This window comes from Rhipicephalus microplus, chromosome X (assembly GCF_043290135.1).
Source record: "Rhipicephalus microplus isolate Deutch F79 chromosome X, USDA_Rmic, whole genome shotgun sequence".
NCBI lineage: Eukaryota > Metazoa > Arthropoda > Arachnida > Ixodida > Ixodidae > Rhipicephalus > Rhipicephalus microplus.
In genome coordinates, this window is record NC_134710.1 from 10,134,683 (window position 1) to 10,158,291 (window position 23,609).

Genomic DNA, 23,609 nt, shown 5'->3' on the forward strand with positions numbered 1-23,609 from the left:
TTCGTGGCACCGGATTGAATGATATCAAAGAACGGCGAAAAAAAAAAAAAGAGCACAATTGAACGTGTGCTTGTCGGTCGGCATGGGGGGTAATCGTTGTGAGTTGCAAATGAGTTGCAGTCGTGTAGATGGAGGAACGAAAAAAGCGCAGTGAAGGTGTCTTTTCACATCACGTATGTGTTACACATCAACACGACCACAAGCTATCAAAAGTGGAACAGCGTATAGTCAGATATCATCGCTAACATGTAACACGCAGGTATCGTTGAATTTTAGTTCATCTGTGGACTTTGCGCCCACGTAAAAGTGGTAATACCGTGTTGATAGCGCGAGGCTGGCTAGGTGTGGCCATCTGGAGGCGCAAAAAAAATTACGGCATATTCACGGGGTGAATGATGATGAATGGGCGAAGCTCCGGAGGGATTCATCGGTAAACTGTGAATCTTCCGTGTAATTCGCCCAGTCGATCATCATGTAAAGACGTGAGAAACGCTGTGTGTGTATATACACAAATCAAATTTTATTTGTTCTTAGACGATAAATGGCTTGCGATGTCCCTTGCCTCGCGCGCTCGCACATCGGGATTCTGTCTGCGAGCGCGCGCTGCTGCCGCCTTGCGCTCTCTCCGCTGTGCAGCCTTATCCATCCGGCGACTCCGAGCGCGCGCCAACAGCGAACGATGGATGGATGGATGCTATGAGCGTCCCCTTTATAACGGGGTGGTGACAAGTATGCCACCAGGCTCGAATAAAAAAAAAAAAAACTTTTTTCTTTTTTTTTTGTTGGCCTAATGCCTCTACTTCGATAAATTCTATCTTAATGGAAAAAAAAGGTAAATTTTCAGCTTAAGTTCTCTGCCATTTACGGCACACTGTCCATATTTTATTTTTCCAATATTTATTTTTGTCCTTTCTCTCTAATTTTCTGCCACCAATACTCTAACCGTCTCTTACTTATTTCAATCGCGGGTGTGTTCAGCTTTCCATTGTTGTCCCTAAAACCCAAGGCTTCCTGTAGGCTCGTGCCCAAACGTACACCTGGGTGGATATCTCCACATTCAATCAGAACATGCTCCGCCGTTTCCTTATCTTTCCCGCAGCATGTGCATTGTTCTTCTTCTTTACTGAATCTTGCTTTATAACTACGCGTTCTAAGGCAACCCGATCTCGCTTCAAACAGTAAAGCGCTTCCCCTTGAATTATCGTAAAATGCCTCCCTCCTTATTTCATTTTTGCCCTTTCGGTAGTTACTCAGAGCCGGTTTTTTCTCCATAGCTGCCATCCAGTAAATCCTCTCCGCCTCCCTGACTTTTCCCTTAACGCTCTTTGTTGACATATGGCTCACAATACCAGCCGTATATTTACTAGTGAGTCTTCTAGTTCTTTTTCTCCACTGTGTGTCCACGCTCTTCCTATACAAATAACGGAACACCTTCTCTGCCCATCTACTCTCCTTCATATTTCTTAGCCTTTCCTCGAACCTTATTTTGCTCTGCGCTTCCCTCGCCTCAAAACCTGCCCACCCCATATCGCCCTTTACAGCCTCGTTTGTCGTCTTCCCGTGAGCACCCAACGCGAGGCGTCCCACAGTCCTTTGATTTACATCCATTCCCGATTGCACCTCTGCCCTCATGCACACCACTGAGTTCCCAAAAGTAAGCCCTGGAACCATTACACCCTTCCACAGACCTCGAAGCACCTCATATCTATTGTATCCCCACAACGCTCTGTGCTTCATTATTGCCGCATTCCTCTTTCCTTTTGCTGCCGAGGCTTTTTCCTGTACCTCCATGTATCTATCACTCTCATTTACCCATACTCCAAGGTACTTGTATTCACTTGCCCTCGGTATTTCTTGGCCTTGTATGGACACCGTCTGATCACAGGGATCATTGAATACCATCAATCCACACTTCGTTACACTGAATCCTAGTCCAAGAGCTTCATCTTCCCTTCCGCATATATTCGCCAGCTGCTGTATATCATCTCGACTGTCCGCAAATAAGACGATATCGTCCGCATAAAATAAACCTGGAAGCTTCTGCTCAATCATCATGCCGCCCTGTTTGTGTGACAGATTAAAACCAATGTTGCTACCTTCTAGCGCTTTTTCCATACTCACCATGTACAGCATGAATAACAGTGGGGACAAAGGACATCCCTGTCTCAGACCCCTGCTAACCTCAACGTTCTCTTTGCTACGCATTCCTTCCCACTCTATGCAAACTGTATTTTCTCGGTATATCTCCCTCAAAAGCTGTATACAGTCGTCGCCCATGCCCATTCCTTTCAATATATCCCACAAAATTTCCTGATTAACGTTGTCGTATGCCCCAGTGATGTCTAGAAAAGCCACGTACAAGGGCCTATTCTCTATTTTAGATATTTCTATACACTGAGTGAGAACAGACAGATTTTATTACAACGCTTCCCTAGCGTACGTCGCCGCACTAAATCGAACGATTGCCTTCAACCAATGACACGCGCCATATGTGACATCATTCCTATTTTATGAGATCTCGCGTCTTTCATCAACTACAAGTACCGCTTTCTAGTTTATAACATCTTGCATCTTTTCATCATCAGCTACAAGTACCACCATCTAGTGAACACTGCAAGAACTAAACTAGAGGTGACTACATACAGGGGATGGTACCGCCATCTAGTGAACACTGCAAGAACTAAACTAGAGGTGGCTACATACAGGCTACAGGGGACGCACAGCCCACGCCCTAAGGAGCTTCGCCCCTAAAAAAAAAAAAGAACCTGGCAAACAGGAAACGTATTTTATATCTCCGCTGACGCTAATTCGCGATAACTGTATTGCATTGAACCCTCTCAGTATACCTGAGTGCTTTGCGTGCTAAAACACATCAATATAGCTAACTGAGACGCACGAGCGAACATTGCTGAAGCGTGCATCCTCTGGCACCTCTGCAGTGCTGCTTGGAATGGCGTTAATTTCGGAATCACTGTTCTGTAAAAGGTCGATCGAAGCAAAAATAATTCGCGAATCGCGGGGATTCCAAGCTCCGGACTATCGTATAGAACCCGAGTCGACACTTCGTACGGCAACGACAGCAATGCAGGTGACAAGGCATGACTAAATGTTTTCGCTTAGCAGACGAAATGTCTGCGGAGCAGCTGAGCCTGACGTCACGCTTTTCTGTGGAGAAGTGGTCGGCTGTGGCGTGATCTGGAAGTGACCGCGAGGTAGCGCCAGTGCTGGTGCTCCAAGCGCTGGAAATGACAGGATCGCCAGCTGTTTTCAATAGCGCTAGATACCAGGACAATAAATCAGTAAAAGTAATAGATATTCATCCCTCAGTTGCCTTTTAGGTCGCGAATCGCTGCTACGGGGTCTATAGATACTCGCTGACGCAAAACTTTTGGCATGAGTCTTGATGGCAGTGCTCCTTTAAGGCATCTACTGAGAAAACAGGCAACCAGGTGTCGCTCAATTTGAAAACGAAACCTGTCCACCCTTCGGTGACCGGACACCCAATAATGGATGATGGCGACCCGAAGGGCCCATCTACCAATATCTCTCGATGCAGCGACAGCGGACGCGGGTCGTGAGCTGTTCGAAGGCTGCCGAAACGGTGATGTGACCCGTGTGAAGAAGCTGGTAACGCCACACAATGTCAACTCGCGGGATACGACTGGAAGGAAGTCGACCCCTCTTCACTTCGCTGCAGGTAGGCCTAATGATCTGCTGCTTGCCAGAACACCTGTCGCACGAGTAGTTATGGTCACTGCAAAGTGATACATGGCTGCACGGTCGTTTTGAAGTGCCTTTCACTTGCATTTACGCGTTTCGATAGCTGCAAAATCTGCAGTGAGCATTGGCATTTCGCTAGTGACAAGTTCTAGTTAATTTTCTGTATCATACTTCATGGACAGCTGAATTAACTTGATCCCGCTTATGTTACTGCAAATTGACGCTTTACACTGCATTGTGCTTCATATTCAGTGCTGTTGATCGAAAATTTCACATCGGACGTTTCTTTATTTCAGCTTGCCCTCGTGGTTAGAGATGACGTTTTATGTCCACTGTACTGTTTGAGAATGCTAGGTTTCATGATGTGAAACGAACGCGTGCATTGTTTTATTTTGCCGTTCGGCTTCATTAAGAGCAAGCAGAGCGCTAGAAAGCGACCGACATTGGCGGCTTTCTTGTGCGTTGTTCAGAAAAGTTAGTGCGGACTGCAAATCATCCGTTTTGAATGTTCACGGTGTAACACAGCGTTAACACTCGTACAAAAAAAAAAAAAAAGAAACAGTTTCGTGTAACATCCGTGCATTTGCGCTGTGTTGTACTCTTTCAGAACGGAAGTTAATGTGGTGCTCGTTTTGACGGGATTCATTAACGAAGGGCTAGGTGGTCGTACGGTTTGACGCCTTTTCAATGGCGACATTCGTGCCGTGGATATTCCGGATTAGCACTAGCACATGTAGCAGCATTGCACAAGCGTCTGAACCCTCTTGGTGGTGTGCTAGGCCAGTCAAGGGGCTCTACAAGTGTCTGCAATAGGCCACCGAAGGGCAAAGAAGCACAAAAAACAACAACAAAAAGCTGCCCAGGTGAAGGCATGTTGTGAGGATGTAGGGAGCTGCTCAGTTGTTGCACTGCGATGGTCGAGGAGCTATGATAATGGAGAGACTTATCAGGGCTTTGCACAGTTGGCCACAAAAGTTCACAGATCAGGCAAGGGCGTTCTAAACTGCCTGTCTGTGCTACTTAGCAGTGCACCACCTATTGTCAACCGCATCGCTGGGCCAGAAACCTGTCTTGTTGTGCCCTTGTACATCAATTTTCTACTGCAGCGCAGTGTATTGTTAGTTCTTCGTGCAAAGTGCTTACCTGTGGCATCAGCGTCATGCTTCTATTTTCACAGCAGAATCCAAGCCATAATGGCATGTTTCGAACATTCTGCCACAGGGAAGATATCGGTTTGTGACAAAGATTTTCGACTCGTAGCAGTTTTGCCGATAGATTGCTCTCGAAACAGAAGCATCTGGTGACGACTGTGAAAGAGTGGTTCGTTGTGAAAAGTGGAAAATATCTGTGCCCAGTGAAAAAATAGTCAGGCCATCAAGTAAGGAAGGGATGCATCTTGGGCGTGGCGCATTTGTTGATCGCCACAGATGTAGTGAACTGCTGCGATGAAGCTTTTGGCCACATGCTTGAGTGGTCCATAAACTTTTGTTGTGGACCGTACATACTATAAGCAGCATTCCTGTTGAGCCTCTCGGATAGGACATTAAACATTGTGCAAACCTTTTTGGTACTATGGTGTTGTTGGTGGAACTATTGGGTGACATGGGCAATGAAAATTGCATTAAATTTCTAATGCCTTAAGATTTAATACCATTGGCATGGTGCCACATCGAAAAACGTAACTTCATTTGCGTAATGCTATTCGTGACCCAATGCGTTTTCCAGAACTCGTTCAACTGCAATATGGTACTCTCGCCGCCATAGCTCGTTCAGTGTAATATAGGTGAATAATATTGCTGTCTATAATGGAGAAAATATTTAATGCATGACTTAACAAATCTCTTATTTATAAATAGTTATATGTTATAGGGTTAAAGCAATGGTTAAATTTAGCATGCTAGGTACCATGTGTGCCACATTAACTGGTAAGGTAAATTTGAACAAGTGGCAGCTCTCTTAAAAAAAGTAGTTCGGGAACTTGAAGGGGCCGTGTTACAGTTTTAGAACATTGACAGAAAATGCTGCTGATTGGTAGTCTAGGCATCTATGAACTTGTGAGCGAAACATTGTAGTGCAGCACGTGGGATGGATTTTACAATGAAATTTCAAAGCCAGCTAGAAATTGCTCATTCTTCTCTCAACAAATAATGACATATGCAGTCATGTAACCGAATGCACATATACACGGCCATTTGGTGATTTGAGTATTGTAAGCTGCTGTAGATGGGACACACCTACGCCGGACTCTACAGTGCTAGAATTACACCAGTGTGAGCCACCGGTTCAAAGAGAAGTGCTGAAAAAATATGCAGCAGCTGTTTCTGTGCACAGCCGAGCCCATTTGTTGTGGTCATGTGTGACAAGGGGCGAGACAGCATCGTCGCATTGTTTAAATCAAAGATGCCTGTGTTTAACAAGCTTTGTTTAACATAGGTGTAGCAAAGAATGTTCAAAAGCTGCCAGAAATTTTTCTGTTTTGCTGGCATTTATATACATGTACACATACAAACACACACACAAACATACGTTAGGTATAGTTGAACCCCCTTCCCCCCCAACCTCAAAAAAAATTTTTGGCTACGCTCCTGCCATCCAAGAGTGTGTTGCATATAGTTGACATTAGCAAGCTTTACTTTTGTGGTCTTTACCTGATGTTTGCTGCCCATTTCACTGATGTAATTATGTTGCTGTGCAATCCTCATGTTTTACTTGGAGATGATCTTGCACTGATAATGCGTAGGTGTGTGTTCTTAGGATTTCATGAACACGTGTCCCAGTGGTATGTATGCTATGTGGATACAAATTTTTTAAACAGGTCTGGTACACCTTGGGGAACATAGGGAATGAACATAAATGGTTAATGGTCTCCATCTTCACTCGTTATGCACTTACCATACCTTTTCATACGTCTTTATTAAACTAATTCTTTCACTTCACTTGTAATCCATGCTTTGCTTTGTACGGTAACAAATAAGTTACTTTTTATGGTGACTAACTGTAACAAGCTACATTTGCAAACTCAGTAACTGTGTTTAACAGAATTACATTCTTGACTTGGGTAAATGTAACTGTGACACTGCTACTTTTTACCCCTAACGTGCCCATGACTGGATGTTATTAGAAGTAATTATAGTCCAAATTTGAAGAAATAAAAAAGTGGATGAAAAGATAACTTGCCATCAGTCCGTGCCGGTGGCAAGTGGCCGTTTTGTGACTCTTCGGCGTGATGTACTTGTGCTGGTTCGTGTGAGCATGCGAGCGCCTAGCTCTCGGTCCGCGCAGCCCCATGCAGCGCAAGCAGCAAAAACAAAGTACATGCTCAGAACGATGTAGAGGTGGCACATGCCAAGCGTTGTCTGCTACTGAAATGCTCCTTCGCCCAAGCATGGCCACGCTGTCCTGGCAGGCCATGCTCGGCGTGTGAGAATAACTTGAGTGAATTCCAACTTATATATCGCTGCACTCAAGGATAAGGTTTCCTTGGGTTGAAACCTGGGTTAGCTGGTTCATGGCTGCTACAAAAGCAGAAACAGCCTAAAACATTTGACAGAAAACAAGACGAAAGAAAGGACAACACTGCTGTTTCTTTTCTTGTATAGCACTGCTGTGATCACTTGTTTGTCTTGTGCTCCGTGAAATTCTTCTCACTTTTTCTTCTGCTGAAGAATGAGGGCTGTGCAGCATGTTAACGGAGATTTCAAGCACTATAACGCTGTCAGTTCGAATGTCTTTCGTGTGGTTTATGTTTATGTTTGCTCCTGTAAAGCTTAAATGATTAATTGAAATCTGCATTTTGCATCTAATATTAAAAATAGAAATGCGTCTTGCATATTCTCGCCATTCCTTCGAATTGCTCGCCCACGACAGTGCTGCCACGTCCTTGCCGCGCAATAGCAAGACTCCTGACGGGCACTTACACTGCGCGGCTGGCAGCACGCTAGTTATGAAACGGGCGTTTTAGTAGCAGACCACTGAATTACAATTTACCATATGTAAATTGTAATTCAGTGGTTCAAAAGGCATCTGAAACAATTGGTAGCAGTTAGATAGTTATCAACTTGCATTGTTTATAAGGAATGAGTGCTATTCTGAAACAGCTTGAACACCACAATTACACAGTATCTGTGACTATTTGCTGAGGTAATCAGGCAAGCCACATAAATTGTGCATTGAAAGTAGAACCTTTTTTATATTGAAGTAAATCTGAAACTGTCCTACTATGGGAGGTGTTGACATATAAAAAAATATTGCCAATTTAATGATCTTGTCTCTAGAATTGATTCATTGGCAACCTAGCCTGCTGCCATGATCAATATGTAGTGCTTTAAAATACTTACACACCACGAAGTGAAACTCTAGTGTATAGTGGAATGTGGGGCCAGAATGCCAGCTTACTGTCCTGCTCTCTAGTATGGCTGGTATACCTCAACTGCTGTTGTGGGCCACCTTTTTCTTGTGCCAGTTTGACCCATAGATTGATACCTTGATTCAGATTGTGGGTTAGGAACGCATTGATTCAACTCTTGCGCCAACTGTGCCAAATCATATTGTAACGGGCGGATGAAAATGACAAAGAGGACAGGGAGGAAAACGATGTGGAGAGACTCTGCGTGCGAACTGGGGCGCCATCTTGTTCATCACTGAATTCATTCTGTGTTTTGTAAAGTTATTCTCCCCGTAACATCACTGGTGGAAGGTGCGGGGTACTCGCTTCAAGCAAGACGGAGCTTCGTAGCGGGCGCCTAGTGGTCTACCCCATGGCGACTGAAGTCAATAATGCTGACCATTCCCCAACTACCGTGCTTTCTCCAATCACTTCCGTGCCTTCTCCAACTGGCCCATCAACCCTCATCTTGGAGCTCCCAAGAGATCCAGGTACCTTTTCCGGCATCGATGGTTTTGACGTATAAGCCTGCCGAAGTCATACGGGCGAGTGGGTGTCGTATGTGATGGGACCCAACGCTCGTGCTGGCCAACCTCATTTTCTATCTCAGAGGCACCGCAAAGGTCTGGTACGAAACGTACAAGGAAGAGCTGACCAGCTAGGAGTTACGCAAGCAAAAGCTCTGGGAGCTATTTGGCAGGCCTGTGGTAGGTCAACACGCCGCCAAAAACGAGCTCGCACGTTGGGTTCAGACGTGCACCGAATCCTACCTCACGTACATTCAGGACGTGCTCGCTTTGTGCCGCGAGGTGGACTTGCAGATGTCCGAAGCCGATAAGGTTGGCTATGTTATTGAGGGCATAGCAGATGACGCCTTTCACCTTCTTGTGTTCAAGAATTCATCTACAGTCCAGGACATTATTTCTGAATGCCGGCACTTTGAAGAAGCCAAGAGCCACCGTGTTCTCCACCAGTTTTCCCGGCTTCCAAACACGACTGCAACATCCACATGCAAAGACTCTTGCCTACCCTCTACGGAAAGTCCCGGCGATGTCGTCCGTATTGTCCGTTGGGAAGTCGAAGCCGCGGCTACACTCGCTTCAGCCTCCCCCAACTCAGACAGCTATCACGCCACCATCTCCCTCATCCAAACTGTCGGGAGGCAAGAATTCGCCAGCGCCGGCTTAAAAGTCTGCTCCATTTATTGTCCAGACTATGCCCCATCAAATCTACGCGTGGCTGTTCCGCCCAACCGACGTTTTTCTGCAAGCCCACGTTACGGCAACCAGGCAAAATGGCGAACCCCAGACGACCGGCCGATATGCTTCAATTGCGGTCGTATAGGCCACATTTCGTGCCACTGCCTTGATTGGTTCAACTCTGCTCCGTAGCCTCACCCTCCACCCCATCGCCCACCTGCCTGGAATTCTCGCTTGTCACAGCAAACACAGCCACTAACGCCTGGCAGTTCCTCGCCCCCTCGATCCAGCTGCTTCTCGTAACAGCAACGCTGTTTCTTCCGCTCGCCTCCATCTTGCCGATCGCCGTTCCCAAGCTCCTTCCGGCGCTCACCTCTGGAAAACTGACGGTAGCAGCTCTTGGAGGTGATGCTGCAATACCAACCCGTTGTTAAATCCTCTACTGACCTTGCCTGGATATCAGAACCTTATCAATGTTCACGTCGATGGTGTACTAACTACGGCCCTCGTTGACACTGACGCACACGTGTCTATCATGAACACTGACCTTAGAACACGGCTGAATAAAGTCCTTACTCCTGGCCCAACGTCTGTGGTCTGAACTGCCGATGGTGGAACAGTCACCGAGACTGCTTTTTGCTCAGCTCGCGTCAGCATGGCCGAACATCACACATCAGTTCTGTTTTATGTTTTAGAACATTGCCCGCATGACATAATTTTGGACCATGACTTTTTGTCTGAACATTCGGTCTTGATAGACTGTTCTGCCGGTATGATGCAACTCGCTCTACCTACTGTTGTTGATCCTCCAAGTTGCCCTCCAAGTTGGCTCTGTTCCACAGAACACCTGCATCTCGCTCCACAAATAGTTGCTTACATAGGCATCTCGCCTGTTCTACCTGTCCAGACCCCAGACAGTAGGGAGTTTTAGTGCTGGGTACCCAAGCGGCTTGCGTACGCAGGACGTTGGGGCGGCGATATTGCGCATGCGTGAAACCCCAAACAGATGCGTCGCAAGATCGCTGGGGCGATGGGGCCATGCGTCCGCGCGGTCCACCTTCGCAAGAACTCACGGTATCCGCACTGCGGATACTCTAGCCGTCTAGTTAAAATAAGCCAAAGTACGAGCACTTATAGCGATTACACGGTTTCAGCCAAATTTCCAAAGCTAGAATGGCCTGGAACATAGAAACTAAAAGGCATATGCCAGCTCCCGACCAGCTGAATAGGTGGCGCCATCTAGTGCGACCATAGTGAAATAGACAACCACAACTTTGTTATTGCAGAAACATTGTACATTGTACATCTGGTGCAAAAACTGTGCAGCGACAGTACTACAAATGAGTAACCTTTTTATTCATTTTCACCTCAAAAACATTACGCGTAAGCTAACATGTTCATGACTGCGGTTGCACGAAGTGTCACAAGATGTTGACACTGTCGTTACAATAACTTTGTATTTCACTTTTTTGCGTATACCAGATTACTGTACACAATAAAAAAAGTGTCCTGATCACTATGTATGCTTAATTTAACATTTTAAATCATAAAAAGACTTAAATAATACTTATGCGACAAGACGCTATGGCTCTGCGAGCGCGTGTGAACTTCGTGCGGCTTGCGTTTGCGTGCGTGCCACCGTGGCGCCAACTAAAAGGCATTCCGGTTGGGTATGGGTTAGGCACGCAACGCCGCGCGCTCCCAAGCCCGCAAGGCCCCAAGAGAATGCGTACCCAGCACTAAATCTTCCTAGTGTTTTTACTGTGTCCCCCAACGTTGACGTCCTGCTTTCACACAACGTTGCATTTCCTCACACCGTCGTCACTATAACGGCCAATGCATGCAGTATACCGCTAGTGAATTTTGGCCTATTTACACAAGTCCTCCCTCGTGGTATATCTCTCGCTGAAATCATGCCAGCGGCAGAGGGCCATATTTGCACTCTGTTATGATAGCATCCCGAGTGCCGAGAAAACTTCGCCTACTCCTCTATCAGACCAAAGTGTCTTAACAAAGGTGATTGCAACAAACGTGATTGCACCCGACTTACTGAAAGAACAAGCTAATGACCTGTGTTCTCTTCTTGCATCTTTTAGGGACATCTTCGACCTTGGTGACCGCTCCCTTGGCAAGACGTTCGTTGTTAAGCACCGGATTGATACAGTGATATGAGTCCCATTCATTGGAGATCCTACCGCGTCTCCCATGCTGAGCGGCGCATCATCCAACAAAAGGTCGACAAAATGCTTTTTCGGAATATCATTGAGCCCTCCTGCAGTCCCTGGGCGTCCCCTGTTGTACTTGTCAAGAAGGACAACAGCTGGAGACCTACAACAGAGTTCGCTGGCGCTTCTTCTGGCCTGGCATGTACCGCGATGTCTGTCGTTATGTTGCAGCCTGCGACCCTTGTCAACGACGGAAAAAAACCAAATGCCCCTCCTGCCGGACGTCTTCAGCCACTGGACATCCTACGAGACCCATTCTACGGTGTTGGCGTGGACCTGCTTGGCCCTTTTGCTACGTCAGCGCGAGTAATCGGTGGATTGCAGTAGCAACGGATTATGCTACCTGATACGCAATCACACGGGTCCTTCCAACCAGCAGTGCAACTGATGTGGCCGATTTCTCTTTAGAGGATGTCATCCTACACCACGGCGCTTCTCGACAACTTCTTACCGACCGAAATAGCTACATCCTTTTCAAAGCGGTTGATGACCTCCTCCACTCCTGCGCCACTAAACACAAACTTTCGACTGCTTACCATCCACAAACAAATGGTCTAATGGAGCCCCTCAATCACACTCTCATTCACATGTTCTCCATGTATGTCTCCACCGATCACCACGACTGGAACACTACGTTGCCATTTGTAACATTTGCGTACAATTCCTCTAGACACACCACTGGGTTCTCTCCTTTTTTTCTGTTGTTCAGCCGTGACCTTGCGCTACCAAGTTGCTCGATGACGACTACTGTACTCCCAGGACAATCGGAAGAGCGTATGGGACGCCCGCCATCGTGACGTTCACTTCACACGTGGCAATCTTGTTCTCCTTTGGTCCTCCTCTCGCTACGTTGGACTTTCGGAGAAGTTACTCCCACGATATTCAGGTCTCTACCGCATTTTACGCCAAGTAACTTACGTCACCTACGAAATCACCCCTACGGACCCCGTCATCATTCACCCTCACATTTACATAGTACATGTTACGGGACTCAAGCCATATCACTCCAGTGCCTCCTAATTAGCACCAGGTCGGTGCTCAAGCCGCCGGGAAAATCGTGTAACAGGCGGACGAGAACGACGAAGAGGACAGGGAGGAAGACGATGTGGACAGACTCTTCGAGCCAACTGGGGTGCCATCTTGTCCACCACTGAGTTTATTCTGGGTTTTGTAAAGTTATTCTCCCCATAACATCATTTGCTGCGCTATCCTGATAATATCAATGGGAATTGCTCCAAACTGCGCCAAAGTCAGATTCCTGAACGTATCTCCGGCAATAGCCACATCGGCGCGTCAAAACGTGTTCAGCCTTTTCTCGGGGCCACCGAAGTCGCAACTAGGTACCTAGAGTTATTCAGCTGAATGCCATGTTCTGCTTGGTGCCGACGCAACTTCTGTTGTTCAAGTCTGCTCAACGGCAAAATGCGCTCTCATCAGCTAGGGGCTCATGACGTGTATTGCAATCGGTAGCATATAATTGCGGTGGTGATTTATCGGCGGATGTTTCAGGAACGCTGCTGATACCTCGTTTGAAGAGCCGTACTGGACGTAACAAACGCAGTTTTCCCTAATAACTGCACGCATGCTGCCAGAATGTCTATTTCTGAACATCGTGATATAATTTTCAGTGCTTAGCATTCACAGAACACGTGAACGGTAGGAACGGGTCAACACTTTTACTCAAATTTACTTTATCTATGGATCTTCATTCACAAGAGCTTCTTCATGAATCCTTCTGACAGGACATCGGTGTTTGTAATCACTCTTGCAGTAAATGCCCCTAAAAGACCGTACGCCTTTGAGCTTCTGAGTACTAGGGTTCGAATTCAAATTTTTCGTGCCAGGGTCAATAGCTGACTGTTAAAAAATAAACATCACAGTACCGCATTCATTGCTTCACATTAATTTGCTTTGGGGTGTAGTAGGCTGTCACTTGAAGGGCGCAGTCGCTGGTGCTCGCTACCTCCTGGCATCGTGAGAGTGCTCGTAAACATTCTGTGCTATCAACGTCTGCTTCGTGTTTAGATAACTGACAACACAAAAAACTGCATCTGTACTTCGAGTGGCTACAGTTCTTTTAAGCATTGTTCTGTTGAGTTACATGATATCAGGTCCCAAAGATGCAATTCGACGTCATCTGTGAGGAGCACAAGTTGTGGAGTTGCCGTTTCAAGGGACCGCGCACTCGTCGTATGCTCAAAAGACTTGCTGCATGCGCTGTGATTGATATCCATGCGGTGACTTGGGTGACTAGAAACCACCGAAACGCGCCTTGCACGCTTATGATCGTACAGCACAAACGGTGCGTACAAATGGACCTCCGGCACTGCGCGAGTGTGGCACCCTTGCATACCCCCCCTATATGGCCGTTCCAGGAAGTGAAGCACTTTTCGCAGTCTATTCACATTGAGAGTACAACACGTTGGATGGTATACGAGCCATCTGTAATGCCTACTGAAATAGCGCGCGTGCCAGCGATCACACCCTTAAAGACAAAGTGCACAGTTGCTGCTCTAGCCCCCCCCCCCCCCCCCCCCCTCTTGCATTCGTTCATGCTCATCTAAGACGGTTGGCATGTACCTCTCTGCTTGGGTATACCAATTAATGGCACGCCTGGCACGCAAGGTGGTGTTATCGTTTGTACCCTCCTTGCAGCGGAGGGTACATGGAATCAGGGCTCTTCTTATCTCTGATTCACCCATTTTTGTAGCCCGCATGCGCGCTTCTATCGGCATGTAAAACACTATGCGTGGAGAGGGGCGCGACATCGATTGGGACGTTACAGCGACGGCTAAAATCAGTTGCGTATGTCCTTATAATTGCTATCGCCATCAAAAGCGATATGGTTTTCGCCTTTGGGTCATCTTAGGCGTATGCATACGGTAGCCTGTAAGCTTTTTTTTCTTTTTCGCACTACTTTCTAGAGGACTAGGGGTATTTCCACTTGCAAAGTCCTAGCTATATAGAACTTCGCTTCAAAAGGAAAATGAAATTTGTTAAATCATGTCGTCCCAGCACAGAGAAACCTCGAGATGGAAGCATTGGAAGAGGTTGGCTTTATAGGGCTAGCTAAGTGAGGTTATTTTATGCCCAGAAGTATCGTTAATAGTGTAGAAAAAGAACCTCTATTTATCATCGGTGTTGTCTTAGGGGAATACATTGGAGACAGTGCGAGTCTCTAGCATTGTACGTCACTCTGTTTGTCTACCATGTCTGCTGATAACCGCATAGTGTACGAAGAATGTTATTTCATAAAGTACAATTTTATTGAACCAGTAGTCTGTTTACTTGCTACAGCGATAATCGCTGAAAAAGTTAGATGCTGGGCACACGAGGAGGGCAGGGGGCAGCCGCCCTCCTCGTGTGCCCAGCATCTATAGTGAAGTAATGAGTGCCAAGATTATCGGCTTTGTCAGATTTGCAATGAATTGGAATATTTCTAGCTCTTCACAAGAGCCCCAAAATAATTATTCATGTCCTTGAATATAAATACAACTTGCTTTTTTAGTGTACTCTGGGATGTGAGTTATGAAGTATGGTAAATAACACTTAAAAGCAAACAGGTTGAGTTGGCAAAAGTAGTGTACTGATAAGTTTGCTTTGTGGGACTCAGCTGATGCACAGAAAGGTTTTAATAAAATGAAGCTTTTCTGTGGACTTGTGATTGATGTTACAGTGGCCAGTGACTGCATTTCTCGATATAGCTGGCCAGGTGAATGTTTGTTGCGAGTTTATTTAGCAATGCATAACAGTAGCAACTGTGTGTTTTGTGTACAGGATTTGGGCGGCGAGATGTGGTTGAGCACCTTCTACAAAATGGGGCCAATGTTCATGCCAAGGACGATGGTGGCCTGATTCCCTTACACAATGCCTGCTCCTTTGGCCATGCAGAAGTAGTGCAGCTTCTCCTGAAGCACGCTGCTGATCCAAATGCAAGGGACAACTGGAACTATACTCCACTGCATGAAGCAGCAATCAAAGGAAAAGTTGACGTGTGCATAGGTATCGGTTGCTTGAGCTTGGCTGTCTTTTCATGTGATACTATGACTCGTAATATTTTACAAATTTTTTAAATTCCTACATCTTATATCCTTACTCTTCACCACTTTCCCAAGCGGTGAAGCGGAAACTTGGAATAGGAAAAAACCAGATGTATGCACTAAGGGACAAGGAAGGCAAAGTAGCTACTAATATGGATAGAATAGTTAAAATAGCAGAAGAGTTTTACAGAGATCTGAACAGTAGCCGGGACAACCACGACCATAATGTAAAATCTAACAGTAACCCAGATGACATTGCACCAGTAATGACAGAAGTAGTCAGAAAAGCCTTGAAGGGAATGCAAAGAGGTTAAACTGCTCGTGAGGATCGGGTAACATCAGATCTGCTGAAAGATGGAGGACAGATTGTGTTAGAAAAACTAGCGACCCTGTTTACGAAGTTTCTCCTGACGGGAAGAGTACCAGAATGTTGGAAGTATGCTAACGTCATATTAATACACAAGAAAGGAGATGACAAGGACTTGGAAAAATTACAGGCCTATCAACTTGCTCTTTGCCGTGTACAAGCTATTTACAAAGGTAATTGCTAACAGAATTTAGACATTAGAATTCAATCAACCAAAGGATCAAGCAGGATTTTGAACAGGTTACTCAACAATCGACCACAATCATACTATCAATCAGGTAACAGAGAAATTCTCAGAATATAGCGAACCACTATACATAGCCTTCATAGATTACGAGAAGGCATTTGATTCAGTACAAATATCAGCAGTCATGCAGACACTGCGGAATCAGGGCGTCGATGAAGCATAGATAAACATACTGGAAGAAATCTACAGTGGATCCACAGCCACGATAGTTCTTCATAAAGTGACGGAATCCCAATAAAGAAGGGTGTAAGGCATGGAGACACGATCTCCCCAATGCTATTTACCGCATGCTTACAGGAGATTTTCAGAGGCCTAGAATGGGAAGAGTTTGGGATAAGAGGTAGTGGAGAGTACTTTAGTAACCTTCGCTTCGCCGATGACATTGCATTGCTGAGTAACTCGGGGGACGAATCGCAACTCACGATTACTCAACTACACAACGAGAGTAGAAAAGTAGGTCTTAAAATTATTCTGCAGGAAACAAAAGTAACGAAGCGCTGTTCTGTTCCCAGGTAGAACTACCTGGGAACAGAACAGCGCTTCGAGATAGGTAATATTGCACTTGAAGCTGTAAAAGACTGTCTACTTAAAACAGGTAATAACGGCGGAGCCAAACCACGAGATTAAAGTAACTAGAAGAATAAGAATGGGGTGGAGCGCACTCGGCCAGCATTTTGAAATCATGAATGGTAGATTATTACTATCCCTCAAGAGGAAGGTATAGAACAGCTGCATCTTTCTGGTACTTGTCTACGGAGCAGAAACCTGGAGACTTACAAAGAGGGTTCAGCTTAAATTGAGGATAACACAGTGAGCGATGAAAAGTAAAATAATAGGTGTAACCTTAAATGACAACAACATAGCAGAGTTGATCAGGGAACAAACCGGGGTTAAGGATATCATAGTTGAAATCAAGAAGAAGTGGACCTGCGCCGGGGATGTACTGCGTAGGCAGGATCACCACTGGTTGTTAAGGGTTACTGACTGGATTCCCAAAGAAGGCAAGAGGGTTAGGGGTAGACCGAAAGTTGGGTGGGCATTTGAGATTAGGAAGTTTGCGGGTATAAAGTGGCAGCAGCAAGCACAGGACCGAGTTGACAGGTGGATCATGGGAGAGGCTTTTGTCCTGCATTGGACGTAGTCAGGCTGCTGCTGCTGATGATGATCTCTACGTATGGCCACAGTCCCTTAATACCGTTCTGGTCACGAAACTTCTCCGTCACTCTATGGGAGAGCTTGATATGGTGCCAAGAGCGGCCGCTACGCGGCGCAAGCCGTCCTAGGGGGGCCATCGCCCCGCTGCGCCCGGCGGAACGCACTGGCCGCGGCGGCATCCCGACGGCGTTGTGTGGTGGCAGCTCGCGGTTTTATCACCAGCGAAACGCGAACTTCATGTGCCAGTGCACCGTGCTCAAGGTGGACGGCATGAAAATTCGAATGAACAATGCCTAAGACGTGCTGTGTGACGGGTTGCAGCTCCGGATACCGAAGCAACAAAGGAAAGGCGTCGCTCTCCTGTTTCCCAAGTAGCGCCGAATTTCGAGAGAAATGGAAGCGAGCTATACCGCTGTTGGAAGCTGGCGGTTTCAGCTTCGAAAGTAAGAACGTTTGGGTGTGCGAAAAGCATTTTGATGCTAGCGACGTTGTGAGAACCGACGAGCACATCGTGAAAGGGGTGGTCGTGTCGCTTCAGCGAGAGAGACCGAGGCTTCGCACGAACGCCGTTCCAAGAATTTTTGACGGGCTCCCGGCGTACCTGACAAAGCCGAAACCGCGTTCACGGCCTGCAAGTGGTGGACGGAAGCCACAGTGTTAAGCATAATGGCTGTGTATGTGACCACGCCTTCCCATTTGTATATAGTGTTGTATATCTGCCAGTGTTGATATAGTGTTGTATATCTGCATGCCTTAAATCATAACCGCCCTTCCCCCTTCCCACCCAAAAAATAAAAACAAATGTGTGATGAGGTACCTCGGTAGTGGCAGAGGCGGCCAAGCGGCTAGCACTGGCATCAAAAGGAACTTCCAGATTAGGCTGCTGTACTTCCGTTCCCGGAGAAATCATGGGTTGTCGGCCGGTAAATAATAATGCCCTAAACAGTAAACACAAGGAAACGTCAAGCGGCGGGTGTCCCGTGTAAACTGCGTGGAAAGAAGTGATCAATCAAATGTTGGGCACGTTTAGAGCGGTCGCGAAAGCCCTCGGCATCGAAAGTCCCCGCGTCAAAAAAGCGATCGGCGCTCACAAACGTGTGTCCAAAACAACTGCGCATTTGAGTATAAACTCAATTTAAAGGTCTGGAATAAAACTTCTGGCTCAACCATTCAGTTCATTTGAATACTTGGGTAGTAGCGCGCGAGAGGCGAGCCGGATATAAACCAATGTGATTGCTCCTGTACTACCAGTCGTGTTTCATTTCGTTCACCTTCCTCCCCCTATAATCGGCCCTACCAGAATATACAGCTCACCTACCGCATAAACATAATCGCCCTTTGGCCTGGCGCAAATACAAACATGTTGTCGAGCAGATCAAGCAGTAGCTGCTCGCATCAAGAGCATGGAGCATAAGCATAGTCTTTCACCACTTGCGAGCTATAGCTCGCAAGTACCGCTTCGAGGCATCGTAAGTATGCATATAATTGGGCTATGAGACAATTATTGACACAATGCGTTATCGCGCGGTGTGAGAACACTTTTAATGCACTGCTGTTTATAAGGTGGGCCCGCACTTCCAAGTAAACTACGCGTGCGTTCCAAAGTAAACAGCTCTCATTCGTCGTCGACACTGGATCCCGTTTCAACTTATTTATCTGGTGGCATTGATGCGTTCAGAGACGTTTAAAAAAAGGTAACAGGAAGAACAGCACGCACATAATCGCGTCGAAACGTCGGCCGCAGTGCGCATACAAGCCCAGCAGTGGCGGCGGCTTGTGGCCCCCATACGACGGGTGGCGCCTCTAGCGACAGATTTTGTCCCTATATCAACCTTCGGGCGGAGTTTCGTGACCAGAAAAGCATTGAAGGACTCTGGTATGGCTTAGGTTGAAGAATAGTTCTGCTGGATATCATTAGGTAGCACCTGTGAACCAGTCTGTGCTTTCATTTTGCCTGAAGTTGTTCTTTTCACTAAACACCTCACTTGTCTCGAAATAGTTACAGAAGTGCATTACATGGGGTGCTACATGGCATTTTCAAGGAGTGCATTATGCTTCAAATTATGTGAGCAATGTGCTTCCCCTGGATGGCAGCTCCCTCACTTCTTGCCCCCAGTAACAAAGCTGCTTTAAGATGAACCCATGAGATGCTTACCTAAGGAAACTACTGCTATATAATTAGAATAAAAAAAGCGGCCGAAATGCAGTCGTTATTTATTTGATTATCACACGTTAGTGGTATCTTGAAAGGCGTTGTCAAGCAATCAACTACATGACACAATTGCAAACAGAACAGTTCCCTACTTGTTTTTCTAAAAGGGACAGTAGCTATGTTTGTTTGGAAGAACAGCAAGGTGGGCGAGCTTTTACTGATTCATGATGGTACTTGAAAGAGCAAAACACGCAAAATAGACAAGATGAACTAAAGAAGACGTGCACTCACTTCAAACCTTCAAACTTTCTTTCATTTGCAGAAAGAGTCCAGGTTTTATCGTACACCAATAGTCAAAGCAATAGGCAACTGCATGTGTGCACATCAGCGAATTAACAAAGGGTGAACAATTATTGGCTCTTAGGTAAAAAACCACAAAAGAACAAACAGAGCCCCTACCTTCTGCACATGAGTCGTTAAACTGAGGTGAAAACAACTGTGGCGAAAAAATCAGGTCATGCCAGACATGCACAGCATGGTTGCTGCTGATTATTCCCTCCCAATGCTGAAGCCACTTCACTATTTACCGTATTTACTCGATTCTACCTCGCCCTCGATTGTAACGCGCAGCCGGTTTCCACGACGAAAAAAGAAAAAAAAGTAAGACATCGATTGCAATGCGCACCCATTTTTCTCCTTGGCCCGCACGATCACACCACTCGAAAAAACGACTCCTTTCGGGAGCGTCTTCTATTTAAATATGGTACGGGGGAAGCTTGTGCCAATCTGACGTGTAACACAGAATTGCCGTCACTGTAGTTTAACCGTGGACTGATGTCAGCACGCGAACTTGCTTCGTCCCTTTTTTCTCGACGGTTGTGGTGCCAGGCATGTCAAAGTAACGAGTCGTCTGATCGGCGTTCCTGATTCATCCAAGCAGGTAGCCGTTGTTGTGCCGCAAGTTTAGGACGAACCTCTGAAAACTGTGAAGCTTTTCATCGTACTCCGGAAACTTTTCGCATATGCCTGTTCGCCTTCTGAGGGAAAAGCCTTTCCTCTTCATAAAGTGAGTTAGCCAGCACCTGCTCGCTTTAAACTGGCTCTGCATTAGACCTTTTTCTAAGGCTAACTGCATAGCCCGCACTTAGAGCAGTTCTGTCGTCACGGGCCGCTCGCTACTCAAGCACATACTCGCCGAGCAGCTCTTCAATTTGCGGAAACCGGCCCTGGTGGTCCACTGAAGCCTTTGCGTGAAGCTTTGCTGTCGACAATCTTCTGCTTTTGTTTCCGCCAGTCCCGCACGCACATTTCGGGAACTCTGAACGATTGCGATGCAGCTCGATTTCCGCCCGTTTCTGCACACGCGATGACTCTCCTTTTAAAAGCGGCATCGAGGTGCACTCGTCGAGTTTTTGGAGTCGGCCGTTCCGTGCCGTCGATGCTAATGTACTACAAGATGACGAACTCCTCAGCACACGTACGAAATGCCGCACATGGGAAACACATAGGCAGAAATGGCCGACGCGCCATGCCGACGCACGTTGGGGGCGGCCATTTTAAATATGCCGATGGCAATAGAATGACCATATTCATTTTTTTTTTCGTACTCGATACTAACGCGCATGCGATTTGTGAACTCGCTTAACCGGAAAAAAGGTGCGCGTTAGATTCGAGTAATTACGATAGGAGGTTAATAGATGGCTGACTGATGCACGTGGGAGCGTTTTGGTGGATATGGAAAGCTGCAATTATTTGAGCCCCGTTTTCTTGGCTAAGGTAAACAGAGCTGTAAATAGGGGCATGTGTGCTGTGGCTCATAAGATACACAGAAGATTACTGCATTTTGGTTGACACTGTCAATTTCAGCCACAGGGTAGTGGATGTGTTGCTCTTCAAGGAAGAAGTGCATGGCTGGAAGTTTTATTTTGAAACCCCCTTATGTGCAGACCATCCAGTTCGTTGACTGGTAATTCGTGCTAGTAGGTCTGCACATTTCTTGGAAGTACACCGTCGTCCTTGATGAAAGGGAACACATGAGTTCGTAGCTTGCGCTCGATGGCAGCTGCCCACAGCGCTATCAACCAACGGCTGAACAAAGTGCATCCTCTTTTGGTGGCACTGCTCGTTATCAGATAAAGCGGGAGTGTTATATAGCAGTGCTTGTTTATGATTCATTATTTTGTTTGCCAATAGATGACTCCAAAACCCAACGTGCTTTGACTTTTGGTTGATGGAGCTGTAGGCAGTCGCTGCAGGGCGTGGGCCACGCACTCATGTGGCTTGCACACACATTTTTGACAGCAATGCTCGAAGTGAGTTGCTGTCAATTATGTGGCTGCAAACCCAAATTTAACAAAACGATCATTCTTTTCTGGCACCTCAGCAAGATAACAGAAAAAATAGATAACTAGGGTACCACAGTTTTCACCTGTTTCAGGACTCTCATGCGCAAAGAGTAGCTCCTGTTTTTTGTTCTTGTTGTGGTTTTTACCCTTCAGCTGATGGTTGTTCATCAATTGTAAGTTTATTGTTGTGCACGGATGTGTTTTCCAGTTGCTTTTGCTTTTTGATGCACGATAAAACCTGGCGGTTTTCTGTAAATAAACTTTAGTTTGATGTGAGCGCTTCACTTGTCTAGTTCTTGCGTACTTTACGCATTTTGTGCTTCTAACTAGCACCATGGGATCAGTTCAAGCTTATCCAACTTTCTGTTCTAAACAAGCACAGCTACGTGGAATTGGGCCAATAAAGTATGTACTTGGTTGCTTAACACATTTCGAGATGCAGTGCACCCAATGCATGATTAGAAAATCGGTATCAACAGAATTTTGATCGCTTTTTATGACAATTTTACTGCAGTAGTTTTCCAAATGCAGGAGTTAGCCACTGTAACCTCGTAACTGCTCTTGTACACAGTAGTGCATTCAGAATCATTCTATCATAAACATTTCTGAGCAAATGTCTTTTAACCCACTAAGGCTCAGTGTACTTTGGAAAGTACACTTTCTATTTCGTGAGTAGAAAATACACAAACGAATGTTTTGATCTTGCTCATTGGAATTTTGGGCAGCAAAGGTTGCAGCAAGATAATCCTAACTTGGCATGTTGACTCAGTCGTATTTTTTTCTGTTCTACGAGTCTTTAAACTAGAAAAAAATGAGAGCCTGTCAAATGCACTTGGTCAGTACAATTTTTTTCTGAATTGAATTGAGCTTTTACAATTTACATCTTGAAAAAACAGATTGCTTGTGCTTCAGCAAGAACCAAATAACCCATGCAAAGCACGAGAAGGGCATAGAGTTCATAGTTTTGCTCTGGAGTGTAATCAAGGGGGGGGGGGTATACTTTACACAGCACAATGAAATTTCATCGAAGCATACATGTGCCTTAGAAATGGAACCGGCTATTTTCTTTCGAAGACTGTCCTTTTTTCGGTTCACTGAGGCTCACGAGGCTGAGACAATTGTATCTGTAAATACACAAGAGCCCATTGATGTTTTAATTGTTGCTTGTGAGCTTAACATTAACATAGGAACTTAGGAGAACGATGATGCTACGAATGGACGCTCTCCGCTAACAATAAGAAAAACCTTGGAACTTAAGGAATGTAGAAAGTGTAGTTTGTTTAGAACCTGGAAACAACTGTTTTGTTTCGTAAATGCCAAAAGCAGTTTTGTTTCGTAAATGCCAAAGTTAGCTATTCCGAGAAACGACACAGTGTTTCGTAAATGCCAAAAGCAGTTTTGTTTTGTAAATGCCAAGTTAGCTATCTTGAGAAACGACACAGTGTAGTTATGCTGTGTAACGAATTGGCAATCCACTCAAAAAAAAAAAAAACAAAAAAAAAACTTAGTGCTACTGTTCATCCTTTTCAGCTGGTGTAACAATAGCATGGGCGGGACTGAGCTCTACTATAAAGCTGTGAATAACTACAGAATTTTCATCTCCAAGAAAAAGTGACACCAGTCCCTATTTATCCAGATAGTAGAAAAGGCCGCAGACGACGCATTCAGGGTCTGTGGTCTGATAATGCACTGGAGGACCGCAGAACTTCTACACGTTAACTATTGTCTTTTAGTCACATAATAGGCAGACTCTGACTTAGCCTTGTTGTACCCAG

At 45.9% G+C, this 23,609-nt stretch overlaps 1 protein-coding gene across 3 annotated transcripts in view; it reads left to right on the plus strand.

Annotated features, from left to right (window-relative positions):
- Positions 1-3,133: 3,133 nt before the first annotated feature.
- Tnks (tankyrase) overlaps positions 3,134-23,609 on the plus strand; it is a 246,530-nt gene continuing 226,054 nt past the window's right edge. For 2 of the 3 annotated variants that reach the window (XM_037426582.2, XM_075881808.1), the window contains exons 1-2: positions 3,134-3,697; positions 15,306-15,530. In XM_037426582.2, coding sequence (XP_037282479.2) covers positions 3,511-3,697; positions 15,306-15,530 — 412 coding nt within the window. In that variant the 5' untranslated portion in view covers positions 3,134-3,510. The remainder of the gene's footprint in view (positions 3,698-15,305; positions 15,531-23,609) is intronic. The other variant, XM_075881807.1, reaches the window with a different exon arrangement.